Source organism: Neolamprologus multifasciatus, chromosome 8 (genome assembly GCF_963576455.1).
Source record: "Neolamprologus multifasciatus chromosome 8, fNeoMul1.2, whole genome shotgun sequence".
NCBI classification, from domain to species: Eukaryota; Metazoa; Chordata; class Actinopteri; order Cichliformes; family Cichlidae; genus Neolamprologus; species Neolamprologus multifasciatus.
This window is the reverse complement of record NC_140446.1, coordinates 10,582,393-10,596,512: the sequence shown is the minus strand read 5'-3', so window position 1 is coordinate 10,596,512 and position 14,120 is coordinate 10,582,393. Positions and strand designations below refer to the sequence as shown.

Sequence of the window (14,120 nt, the reverse complement as noted above, 5' to 3'; positions counted from 1 at the left end):
CACTTACTCATTTTTCTCTAGAGCCAGGAGCAGCTGTTCACTTTCCACTTCAATCAGGAGCTTCAGTGATGCTGGGTGGCTCTGAAGAGACAACAAGCAGGAGAGGAGATAGGAAAAATTAATTCTGGACTCTCACACACAGATTTTTGATTGAGGGAAGACTTGTTGTGACACTTGTTGCTGTTCGAATGCCGCAGCATTAGTTAGAAAATAGCTGTGTGGCAGTATAATGAGAAAAAAAAAACCCACTAGAAACTTTACTCCAATCAGAATGAAACTTTGACTGAACCACCCAGCACTGTGAGAAAGGATGCAAGACGACTGTTTTCAATTGATCAGAGGAGTTGGAAATCCTTACGCAGCTACTTTGTATCTTAGAACAAGAGCTGAGAGGATTAGCGTTATGCTTCTGTTGCATTTGACATTAATCCTGCAGAAACCCATGAGTGTTCACACCCAATGAGTTACAACACCGTGCGTCTCTGTTAGAGTCAGATGAAGTGGCACAGGGTCATATATATCACTTCTGTCAGTCACGCTGTGCAACAAACGTGCCTTCCTGTCTTCCCTCCGCCCCACACATGAGCGCACACACACACACACACCCTCTCTCTTTCAGTGCGATACCCTCACTCAGACACACAAGCACAAAAAAAGAGAAATCCTCCTCTGCCTCACATTTTCCAAATTGCCAGGGCAACAACAAGCACACACAAACACATTTGACACATGCAGCTCAATCTGGGTCAACTGCAGCAAAGAGCACTGCTCTGGGTTAAGTCATCCATCACCCCCCATGAAGAAGAATGTCTAGTGGATCATAAGAGGATGTGGAAGCAGAACACTTAAGGTTTCAGGCAGTAATATTGTCTGTGGGACTAAACCTTCCGCTATTTTCTGCAAACACATTTTTCCAAACACATGGTTAGTCTTACACTATATAATGGGTACAACCATCATTGTCTTCAGATGAATTACAGATGATGCAGAGGATATTTGGATTTGTTACTAGGCAGTTGCACTTGATTGCACCTTCATGGCGAGTGTTCATTAAGAAATATTGTGGCACCTTGATCGTTTGGTTAAGACAAAACAAAATAATGCACAAATGAATTCAGTCAATAATACAACCTGGAAGCTTAGATCAGCTTTGTGCTTTTATGTCTGCCTGCAGCCACGTACTTTGTTTGTATAGTCTGGGATTATATCAACAAACTGAGCCAAGGAGCCCACATTTCAAACACTTCATCGATGTTCCAGCGGGTCACTTAGTGCTTTCTTCCATTCTCAGATGCTGAATTCAAACAGCTGTCTGTGCTTGAAATATTAACATAAAGAAATGATTATGACTATGCTGACTGTATGCGATCCAATTCATTTAAATATATTTTACCTGACTGCTGTTCCTGATCTGTTAGTAAGTGATCTGTTTGTTTGTTTGTTTGTTTGTTTTTTTAAATTCAGTTCAGATTGCATTGAATTTAAATGAGTCCTACATTGAGACTATCTGTTAAATACACAAGCAATGTTACTTGTCAGATTACATTAATAGGAGATGAAAAAAAAAAACTGTCAAGATAGTTAGGCTAGCCAAAACAAAAAGAATATCATATTCAGTTGTGTTTCATAGTCAGTTTTGCAGAGACTTGGTTGGAGATCCAGCAGCCAGGCCCAGGCCATGCACTGACAGGCTATTTCATCTTACTAGCCCCCAGGATTAGAACAACCAAACCTAGCACACAGATAGGTCTTAGGCCCCTGAAGGTTCTTATCTATATCAGATATTATTAGGTCAGCCATGTTGCCTTGCAGTCACCTAGCAACAGACTAAAATGACGTTCCATACACTTATACTTAAAAAGAAAATACTATCAGTTTTACGTCGTTACAATACCATCTCATTTATTTCTACAAAAATCTGTTTAAGGCTAAAATAACTCATTTTACTATATAAACGACTCTGGCCACCCCAAGTTTTTACTTTTCTCAATCTGATTAAGTATACTAGTTTCCCAACAACACAAACCTGCTAAACAATACTGTAGCATGGGTACTAGTGAACTTACCTCTGAACATAGATTATTGCAGAAAAGATACCTGTGCTAATTTAGTTTCCAGATCAATTTGATTCAAATTTCAATCAATTTGAATTTGATATGATACTGTTAATAATATTCTGCAGCACATGCAGAGTATGCATCATAGCTCCAGATAGGTTTTCAACATAGCATTTCTACACATCTCAGTTTACTACAGAAAGCATAAATCATTGCAATCAGCATACAATATCATGAAAAATACTAGGTTCAATATTACTGGCCACCTGAAATACAGATTTTTTTGTTGAGCGTTAACAAAAAAAAACTGCTGTGCAATGATGTGCTTTAACTTTGGAATGCTCAAACCTTGTAACAACAAGTTACAAATGAGCGTTATCTTCCACTTTACACACGGTATAAAAACTCAAACCAGGGTTTGGAGCTGTCACTTAAGTGAGCATGCCAAAACCAAAAGAAATCAGTTTAGACTTCGTAAAAAGAATTGTTGACGCTCACAAAGCAGAAGATGAATATACTAAGTTATCACAGTGTTTTCAAGTGTCAAGAGCTGGAGTGAAAAGTATGATCAGGAAATTGAAAGAAAGCCACAAGCCTGGCAGAGGTAGTAAGAGGTTGGCAGTGAAAGATTTCAATGACTCTGGAAAGAAAAATAGTGAGATATGTGACTAAAGACCCCAGAACAACTGCCAAGACACTAGTGAATGACTTCAGGAGTTTTAGTCTCAAAGTAAACAATCACAAGAACACTGCACAGGAATAGACTGTGAGCTTGCAGACCGAGGAAAAACACAACACCACTTCTGCAGAAGAGATCCTTTCAAGCCAGACTGAAGTATGCTAAGGACATTCTGAAGAAAAAAATATGCATATTTGAAGCATGTTCTTTGGTCAGATGAGACGAAACTAGAGCTCTTTGGCCATAGAAATGCTCATTATGTTTGGAGAAGAGGAGTACAACTAGATGAATAGTCCCCAAAGTGAAACATGGTGGTAGAAGTATTATACTGTGAGGATGCTACAGTGCATCTGGAACTGGGAATCTCTTCAAGGTGGAAGGAATCATGAAGAATATGAACTAAAACTGTAAGCAATCTGCAGCAAAACGGAGTCTGGATTATCACTTTGTCTTTTAAAATGATAAAAATAGCCTACACGAAGCCCTGACTTAAATGTCACTGAAAATCTGCAGGGTGAACTGAAGACCAAGGTCCATCCAAGAACACCATTAAATCTGGAGGAGCTTGAGAGATTGGACAAAGAAGAATGGGCTTGGATTGCTCAGGAGGCATGTTCGAGACTTGCTGAAAACTACAACAAAGGACTGCAGACTGTTACTCAGCAAAAAATGGAGGCACAAATAACATCACAGAGACTAATAATTTTGACGCTGGTAGTCGTTGGTTTTTGTAAAATCGTTTAGTTTTTGTATGGTAAAAAAATAATGGAAGCATGCAAAAATATATTGGGATATATGGAAAAGCTGTGTTAAACTGACCCCAATGACCCCATCATTTTGCCTTCCAAATATAACTTTAGTGTACTAGGAGTCGAGTTGCACTTTTGCTTTTTGATAGGTGTCAGTTGATCCTGAGACTTGGCTTTGGGGGCTTTGGGGGCTTTGGACATTGGCTGATTTCTGTATTCATTTTCAGACCAGTTCCTCACCTCACCATTTAAAAGGAATGTACTTTTGCTTTTTAAGGCACTTAACCCTAACCTATAAATTATTCAAGTGTAAAAAAGGCATGCAAATCAAGGGATAAACCAATGTTGCGCCTACACATAACAGAAAATTTATTTAAATATAATGTTCACCTTTAGGCACATTGAATTTATTAAAAAAGAAAAAAAAAGAATAACAGTTTAATAGGCAAAAATATGATTTGTGCACCAACAAGGTGAGCTATCAGCCACAATGTACAGGACAAAATAAGTTGGAAGTATAAGAAGTTGGAGACCTAAAAAAACTATCCATAGCAGATAAACTGTGTATGTAGTCATGTCCTTAAAAATTAGAAAAACAAGTACAAATCAAGAAAAGACTCAACTCTGACCCTTTGGAGGAGTGCCTGTCAAAAAAACATTCTTAAAGACAGAAAATGGAAAACAAAAGATTGAGGTAAGCCAAATTAAACAAGAAGTGGACTGAACATCATTTGAATCAGGTGGTTCAAATATTCTCAATATGGAATATTGGAAATGTAATTTTTCAGCATGACAATGATCCCAAACATACTGCCAATGCAGTAAAAGCATACCTGGATATTTTAAAAAAAAACAAACCCCACAATGGATCACTATCAGTCATGGATTAGCTTCCTCGGAGCCTGGAGCACAATGCATTGAAGCAGTGGTAGATCATCTTGACAGGAAAGCAAGCAAACATCCAAAGAAAAGCTTTGAATTTCCTTCAAGAAGCCTGGAGAACTATTTCTGAAGACTTCTTACCTAAGAGAGTTCGGGCTGTGTTGAAGGATAAAGGTGGTAATACCAAATATTGACTTTCAAGGTTGTTAAAATTGCACAAACTCTTGGTTTTTGCCCTGTATATCATTTCCCATTTTCCTAGCAAAATATAAAGAAATGAGATGTGGCTTAAGGCTTACACAACACCATATATAAAAACACACCTAGGTCACAGGTGACACAGTAATACTAATATGCAAAGACAATTGATCCACTGTACGATGAACAGATGCTGAAAATTAGACGAACAGTAAAATAAAAAATGTAAAAACATAAACGGCTACTATTGTCCACCTGGGATTTGAGTTGGCTGATTGGTTTCCAGTCTTTTCCAACAAGCTGAAGAGGTACTGTAGTCCCATAGTGTTTCTGCCTTGCTGTCGGTCTGTGTGGAACAACAGTGCTCGGAGGATTTCCTATAAAAGAAAATATAAAAACCAAGTGAGAATGCAGAGAAAACTTCAAAGTGTTCTTTATTCTAAATTCTGTCAGTATCTGAAAAAAAAGAAGGAAAGAAAGAAAGACAATGTCCACATTCTGTTCTGTGTTCACAAACAAGAGGAACATTTTCAAAACTGATTTTCTTCAAACAATACTGACAGCGAATTCCTCCTCGCTATTAAATCCTGAGCCTGGTGTTCATTAATAGCATCAGTCAGAGCACAACCTGACAGTAGAGCTGCCTTGTAATATAAAGTGTCACTTTAACAGAATCACAGCGTTTGTATATGTGATGGCTTTTCTGCACCACAGCGTGCAATTAATGCTCCCTGAATGTATTTGTTTTTCATAGCTAACAATTATCTACGCTGACAAAATGCCATTTCCATTATATCTAAGCTGTTCCCAAACATATGTTTGTCTTCTTTTTATAGACCATCAGTAGAATGGAGCCCCTCTCCTCTGCCATAAACACATAAATACAACAACGCTAAATGGCACTCTCAGACATCAAGCGATGAAAACTGTTAACTTGTGGCAAAACCGTAACCACCCACTCTCACACTCGAGCTGCATAAATCTCCGTAGTTCTTGACTAATGGAGCGTTTTGAGCGAAGACGGCTTGACTTGCTGCTGCTGCTGCGATAACTCCTAACACAGGGCCAGTGTCCAGAATGCAGCGCAGGGATTAGACGTAGCTTTGGGGCATTGTTCCCAGCACGCTTTTATCTCCTCTCTCACTGTTCTGACAGGGTGTTAACTGAGCCTCCGAATGGCTACAACACTTGGGGCTCTGCTGTATTGCCAGTCATTTAAGAATATATACGTCTCCAAATCCAATACTCACGTCCCCAAAGTGAGCCGACAGGAAATGGCGGGAAAACAACCACTACCCGAGCAAGTCTACTACCTTTAAGCAAGACAGAAGCTGCAGCTTTTCTAAATAGTACATTATGAGCACATACTGAGCCAGAATGCAATAGTGAGCCTCTGGAGGACACTGCTAACAGGGTTCCTGCAGTAATCAGCTCCCCGCATTGGGGAAGTTATTTTTCAGCTTGGGTCTCTTACTAAAACAGCAGGGGTTGTTAGAACCATTTGTTTCAGAGCAAACATACTAAATCAATTGTTTGCTTGCTTTCTGGTTTCTCCCAGTGATACTCCATTGAGCACTTCCAAACAGCAGAGAGACAGATTTAGTTTGAGTTTGATGTCAGCGCGTTTGTGGAAAGTTATGCATGTGGTCGGTCTGTGCATAATATTTTGAACTTTAAACTTTACTCCATCTTAATTTTGAATAACATTCTAAGCACACATAAACATAAAGCAAACTCAAGGGAATATACTCATCCTTGATTATTATTTCCAGCAGATTCAAGGCGCTTCTTTTGAGGTTTCTGTCCCCTGCTGTCTCTCTACACATGACTCACCCATCTAAATTGCTGAGTCTGCCTATTATCCAGCATTAGTAAGCCAGGTCAGGCACAACACACCCCAGATGAGCTTTGTTCTGGTTACCCTCTGAGGATACCACCACTCTGGAGTACATCACAGACCCATTCCAGCTGATAGCAGAGAGCCAGAGGTGACCTGCTCAGCAGTTTCTATGCAACTTCATCCTGATGATGAGAAGCAGGCTTGGGCAAGGACGGAACGGCATAATACACAGAACAACAAGAGAAGCACTACTACTCTAATTAGTCCCAGAAAACCACACTGTCTGGGGGAGGTGGACATGCTGAGTAAGGGAACAGATGACAACCTCTAAGGAAGGTATGGACAAATAAACACAAGAGACAAGGGGGGAAACTGTGGAAAGCTTTGACAGAGAAAGGTCAGGTTCACATTGTGGTTAGCAGAGTTATGATTTATATTGAGGCATGAGCCTCATCATCTTTGGAGACGAGGTTCACAACCATACAGCGTTGGGTTCCTTGACTTCAAAGTCCACAAGTGAATAACCCTTTTGCAAATGTGGGGTTCTTTGAGGTTTAATTCCTGCTTTTATGAATGGCATTATATTAGTGGAAATAGTCTGCAGGCTCATTTCTTTTCCACATGCTTCAGAAAGACATTAGGTAAAACTGAAGCATGACAGGACTGCAGTGTATGCAATGTGCAAGTGACTTTTGTTAGCTGGAATGTTATAAGAGCCACCAGAAGCATTAAGGGAGCGGTAAAAGTGGCACCAGATCCCAGTGCCTTATTTATATACTCAATAACAGAGAGTGTAAACAGGGGTCTTAATAAAGTTTTGGCCATGTCCACCTTCCTTTATGTTCCAGTGTACACAATGAGAGCTTGTACCACTTATATTGCCTCAATAAAGTCAATGCTAGGTGAGAGGTGTGCCTGTGTACTGAGAAATATGACTGCGTGTGTGTGTGTGTATTTGCCTGCGGGTGACGGAAAGGTGATACAGATCCGTGACTGGATAAAGCAATAATTCTGGCTTTCCCTAGCAGCGTTCTTAAGAAAAATAACCAAAAATCTATTACATACTGAGCATGTGTAGTCAGTGTTTTATTATTTTACAGAGCATTACTGTGTTTGACTGGTTGATTAAAGGTGCACAATATTCACTCTAAGAATAAACGGAGTGGTTTGTGGCTCAAGTGCCCCAAAGATTTGAATCTGGGATAAATTTGACTCTAGTTCCCAACCCTCAAAGCACAGAGGTTGTTTTAAAACGTTTTTTTAACAAGACTTTGGTCAAGGATTGCTGACTATTCTATCAATAAACCCTCTTGAGAAGAGGCCAGAGTACCTGGGGAACACATGCAAACTTTATATCATGATACAGTTGATCCAATGACAAAAGATACTGTACTCAAAACTGCAGATTCAGTTTCATTATGGTGCAGAAAGAAAAGTGTAAAGCAAGCCTGTAGGGTATCTTGTGGCAACCCATCTAAAAGATAGAGATATTTCAAGTTTAAAGTTAAACCTTTTGGTAGTTAAGTCAAAAAAATTCCTCCTCTAGAGACAAAAAAAATATCTTTAGAACAATTTCAAAGCAATCCATCCATCCTATATTTAATACCTTTCAATTTCCAACTGTAGAGCCATGCGCCCTCCAGGGTTCTAGAAATCTAAGAAAGATCGTTGTTTGTTTTCCTGCTGCATTGATAATCTTAGGGACCCTTGAGCAGAAAGCACTGATTTATTGATCTAGAGCAACAGAAGCACTGGTGCTAAAACTGGGCTAAAGTCTGGTTGTAAAATTTGCACTTTTTAACATTTTGGCTTCATTTATGCATCTCTGAAAGAACTGCCACAAGACCAGTTTTATCCTAGACATTAAAGAGTCTAAATGTGCTTTTTTTCCTGATGCTGTTTCACAGTGAAGCATTTCTTGGCATTGTCAGTGCTCCTAAAAGAATGCTTTTCCACAGCCTTTGAGCTGCTGGCCGCAGGGAACAGATGACCTTCCTCAGTTCTTAGCAGATCTCAGACATATTCTTACCAGCCTGTCACAACTCCAGCTCTTCCCTTTTCCCTTCTAACCATCACACTAAAACAAATCAACACAATTCTTCCTCTTTATTATATCCCAGAGCCCAGTTGTTTGGAACCACAACTCTCTCTTTGACAGACAACCATATAATAATGTATTCATAACAATTGTGGTTTTTCCAACACAAATGGCATGCTGTTCTTTTTATCTGCGTACTTGATGAGGCCGTGCCCCTCACATGCATGCAGGTCCTCACTGAGATGGGATACAGGCTTCACATATGTGGATACATCAATCAAGAGCAATCCAAATGACAGCCATTCTTAGCCTGATGACTGGCACAACAAAAGCCCACGAGGACACACTCCAAAGTGACTTTGACAGCAATTCTCTCCGATCTTGAAAATGTTAAGATTTGAAATGGGAAAAACAACACCTTTGACAGCCTCAAGGAGACTCTTTGACAAGCAAAACCCCATCAACGGTACAAAAACAAGTGAAGAGGACACATGCATCCACAACTGTTTTAGACAAGTTTATAGTGGTGTGAACCAAGCAACATTAACTCAAGTAGCATAGTGTCAAGTACCATCTGAGCTCCTTGTCCTTCACACCACTACAGTTTAGGCAACACTGAATGCCATAAATCAGCGCATAGTGAATAAGCATTTATGTAGCAATATAGATTCTACTTGTATCAATGATAAGTTTTGTATTTCTACACAATAAAGATAAGGAACAGCAGGAAGAAAACAATCTCAGTCTAAATCTGGAAACCATATTCACTAGGATTGCAAAGTGGTAATATTACTCATTACAAAAACATGACTCTCTCTGACAATGTAACAACACCCTAGGTTTATGCAACCTCTACGGTATACAGTGTCCATCATTTTGCGTATATATTGCATTAAACATTAACCATTACTGGTATCGCTGGTCCTGCTGTGGAAGATGTTCAGAGGGGCATATTGGAACAGTAGAAAATTAAAATTCAAAAATGTTCTGCAATTTGTAACCAATTATTGCCCTGAAGCTTATCTGCTCTGCCAAAACTGGCATACACACACAAAAAAGATTTATAGAGTTGATAGACTTTTTATAGGAAGCATAACCTGTAGCTCTAGGCTGCTGTTAATCGTGACATAACTTAAAAATCATTAAGGCTTCTCTACTTTTGTCCACCAGAGAAAGATCCAAAATCTGTAGAGATAGCATTTTTAGCACTGGTAACTTCCTGGATTCGGTATGTAATCTCACAAGTAGGGACCAAAAACATTTAAACGTTTTTTCTCTGTATCTATGAAGCGCCTTGAGGCGACATTTGTTGTGATTTGGCGCTATATAAATAAAATTGAATTGAATTGAATTGAATTGAATTGGTTGCATGCAGAAAGTCCTGCTTTTATCTAACAGTTCAGCTTAAATGTGTCTTTATTTACAGTGTGAAAATAAACAATGCAATGACTTGACACATGGAACAGGAAGTCTTGGAACAGATTTACACATATCTCTTGGCTACCCTGGACCCCTGAAACACTGGCCGATGCCCCCAGAGGCAAAGTCAACAGCAGAATCAACTAAAATGTCTAATGTCATGTAAAGTAATGAAACATTAGCCCCATCTTGAACAGCTACTGCAATACAATTTTGCTTGACTATTATTATAACAGTAGTAGTACACAGTAATACAGTACAGGGTGTATTTAAATGCTTGAATACTTGCAATGGATTACTTTTAAACTGCCGTATAGGTGACTTAACTAAGGCTACAATGAAAACCAAGAAAATGGACGTGAAATAGGAGCATGTGGAATTAATTAATTAGAACAGAGTAATGAGTTCAGTCGACCTTTTGCATGTGGAACTATGACACAACATGAGGGGGAAAAAGCATGAAAATGTCATGTCCTTGGATCCATATGGAAATGTGTTCTTTATAAAGCAAATCAAATAAAAAGAACACTTTTTTTCTGCATCAAGAGCATGTGTCCGCAGATGCTTACTGTCTTTAATCAGAGCTCTGACTGGATTGGGGACACGATCCAGAAAAGTTTCTAAGCCCAAAATTGGTTCTGACATCAGGCCATGGGGCAAGAAAGAAGAAGAAAAAAAGCTGGTTAATGTCTAGGTCTATGGCTATTGTTCATTTATTAATGGGTGATTGACAAGCATATCACGAACTCAATTTATCCCCAATCAGAGTGGGCAATTTATGCTAATTCAAAGAGAATGGGAACAGAATGATGAACGATACATCGAAAGGAAGATCCATCAAGTAGACATTTTTTCGTAAATGACCTTGACACGCAAAAGCACTGAACTTTGATCGTGTTCCTTATCTCTTTGAGTCCTTGAAGATCTTCTCTAGGTCCAGGGTGAATTATTATCGTGGTATTACTGACTTTTTTCTAGGTTTCTTTTATGCATGTCAAGAACAAAAAATGCCCATCTCAAATTCCAACAGTCCAAGATGAGATCAGACTGCTTGTTGTGGTTAGCCAGCTGAGTAAAATCAAAGCATATTCAGAATTAATTCACAATTTTTATATTCTCTAAATCGTTCCAAAAAACAAAAATCAACACTGGCTTCTTTTTTTAGGTTCTCTCATTTCCGTTGTAGAAAGAATATCCCTATCAGCTGAACAACCGCCCCACTTTGAGCTCTTGAAACTAAGGACTGTCACTATTGTCAGGCTTTTTCTTTGCTTTGTTTTTACACTAAGAAGCAGATATAAATGCTAATGCTAAAGTAATTGGTACTTGGATCAACATGAAAAAGAGAAAGCCAAGAAAGTGTCACATTTCAAAAACAGGCCTTAATATCGCGCTCACCACTTTATCGACAAATCCTCTGCTTGTTACCTGTAATTTGTTAGTGGAGCCACGGCTCTGAATTCATAAAGACTGTTCAGCAAAGGTGAAAAGTGCCTGGTAATATTGGCTCGACTCCACGGTAAACACTTCACTCAGTTGGGGGGTCATTATGTCAACACCCAAAGGGTTGCATTAGGGAGCATAGAAAGCTGTATGTGACATCATGGTAACAGGAATCTACACATACTGGAAAACAGGGCCTCCTTGAATTAAATCTAATTAGGTAGCAATGTGTCAAGAGCCACAGCAACGTAGGCTGTTAATGGTTGTTATTAATGGACAATACATTTTTTGGGGTGTATATTTAGGGTCATAACCAAATCATTTAACACTAAGCTCCCTCTACCGGTAAATAGCTCTTTTGTATGCTCTCTCTCTCATATACTCAACTCATTTACTGTCACACTACCCTGATGTCAGCACATAATTACTCTATGGGAAATAGATGGTCCTGCAGCAAAAATTTCCCCTTGTCTCAGCAGGAGGTTAACTCTGTCTGAGAAACCAGTGCTGTTACACCTCCGGCTGGGTGACAATGTTGCCTTTCCTCCCTCCCAGTCCCTCCCTGCTGCATGGATTGTGCTTGCTGCCTGGTTTGGACGCTTTGCCTCAGCATCGAAGGTCAGAGTCAGGTAGCTTTTAAAGCGGAGCGGCGTGAAAGCTTGTTAATATGGTTCCTGTGATAGATTTCATTTACAACTCCCTAGAAGACCTTTCTGCCATGGGAAGCACATGCCTGGCGCACAATCAAAGCCGCCTAACAAGTCACACAGCTCAAGGATTACAACTACAGGGACTGACATTTAAGTGTTTGACGAAGCCGAAATGGCTCTGGCATGGTTATTTGATTAATCAATTAGCGCGTCAACAGAAAATAATGCAACTCGGATTTAAATATACGTCAATTCTGTTCATGTAACTAATTCATTATGGCAAAACATTCATTTTTTCTAGGGAGGTTTCATGAAGGGAAAAAGTGATTACTAAATCATACTCGCTCTTGTGCACACACACTCTTTTGACATTCCCAGATACAAATGTAAGGATTCACATAATTATTTATCAGTGTAATTTGTACAGCTTTTGAGGTTTTGTCACACAGAAACAATTGAAGGTGTATCAAATTACAATTTAAAAAAAAGTGCTACTATTTTTTTTATATGAAAACCAAAAACAACCAACCCAAACTTTTAACAAGCCTGGACTGGTCAAGGTTATGCTTCAAACTGTCTTCAGTTTTTGATGTGCGGCTCGTGCTGCTTCACTTAAAAATACATCACAGCTCCACCTATGAACCAGAACTCGAACAGACACAGACAAAGCAAGCGGCAACAGGAGAATTTCACTGCTGCCAATTTGTCAGAAACTGGCCAAGGTAGGAGGTGACCTGTCGAGCTCCTGTTAACATGTTCGCCCATTAAGAAACATATTGCAGCTGGCTTCCTTTTGTGACGGGAACAGGGCATGTAAAATCTGGCAGGTGGCTAGATAAGGAAAAGAAATTCTGTGTTTCAAACCTTAAAGGAAGACAATGACTGCTACTCAGATGTGCATGTTTCCTGCATGTTTGAGTGTGGCATGTTCATTTCTGAAATGCTCAGTGCATTAATGCTTGATACAGCCGAGTTAATTACTGGTATCACCATTTACCTAAAACCAGTATTAACTCTAGTAGATGCACGTACACTCAGCATCTCCAGGGTTTGCAGTGAACAATCTGAAAAAATGAAAATAACCAGAGAGCAGCAGTTCTATGGGTGAAACCGCTTTGTTGATGCCACAGGTCAGAAGGTAATGGCCAGATTGGTGACAGAAAGGAACTGGAAGGCAACAGAAACTCAAATGACCCCCTTTTACAATCAGGATATGCAGAAGAGCCTCTCTCAAAGCATAAATCATCAAAGTCCAAAAGCTGATGGACTACAGCAGCAGAAGACCACACCAAAACTCAACTTAAGAACACTTGAAACACATTACCACCAGGTTCTGATGAGTCTAGATTTTTGCTCCCATATTTAGATGGTAGGGTCAGAGTTTGCCATGACAACATTAAAGGATGGATCCATCCTGCCTTCTATTAACAGTTAGGCTGGTTGTGGTGATCTAATGGTTTGAGGGATATTTTCTTGAAACATTTTGGGAACCTTAGTACCAAATCAGCTTTGTTTAAGCACCACAGCCTACCTGAGTATTGCTGCTGACCAAGCCTTTATAATCACAGAATACCCATCTTCTGGTGGCTGCTTTCAACAGGACAAGATGCCACGTCGCAAACCTCAAACCCTTTCAAACTGTTTCTTGAACATGACAATGAGCTCTCTGCACTCAAAAGGCTTCCACAGTCACCAGATCTTAATCCGATAGAGCACCTTTGGGATTTGGTGGAACAGGATATGTAGCCAACAAATGTGAAGCAACTGTGTGCTGTTATCATGTAAATATGGAACAAAATCTTAGAAATGTTTGCAGCACCCTGTTGAATCAATGCCATCAAGATTTAGGGCAGTTCTAAAGCCAAAGCGGGAGTCCAACCCTGACTAATAAAGTGAGTGATGAGGGTAGGAAGAGAATTAGCATTACAACTCTATGAGATGCAGTCTTCAGACTTTAAAAATGCATAGCTGTGTTAAAAATAAAGGCCAAGCTGTAATTTGAATGTAGTCAAATTGGCTAACATTGAGCATAGGTGCCACAAGGCATGATGAGCTATAGTCTGTTGACTGTTTTACGCCCGTGCATCATGCCTTTATTGTCATTGTACATGTACGGCGACATTATGGATGCTCCTAGCCAACTGTGCAGGAATAAAACACAAACA

At 39.5% G+C, this 14,120-nt stretch overlaps 1 protein-coding gene across 2 annotated transcripts in view; it reads right to left on the bottom strand.

Moving 5' to 3' along the window:
- Positions 1-14,120, bottom strand: part of adam12a (ADAM metallopeptidase domain 12a) — a 79,134-nt gene that overhangs the window by 61,404 nt on the left and 3,610 nt on the right. For both annotated transcript variants that reach the window (XM_085169969.1, XM_085169970.1), the window contains exons 2-3: positions 4,821-4,942; positions 8-81 (exon numbers count right to left, since the gene is read on the bottom strand). In XM_085169969.1, the coding sequence (XP_085026095.1) occupies positions 8-81; positions 4,821-4,942 (196 nt within the window). The remainder of the gene's footprint in view (positions 1-7; positions 82-4,820; positions 4,943-14,120) is intronic.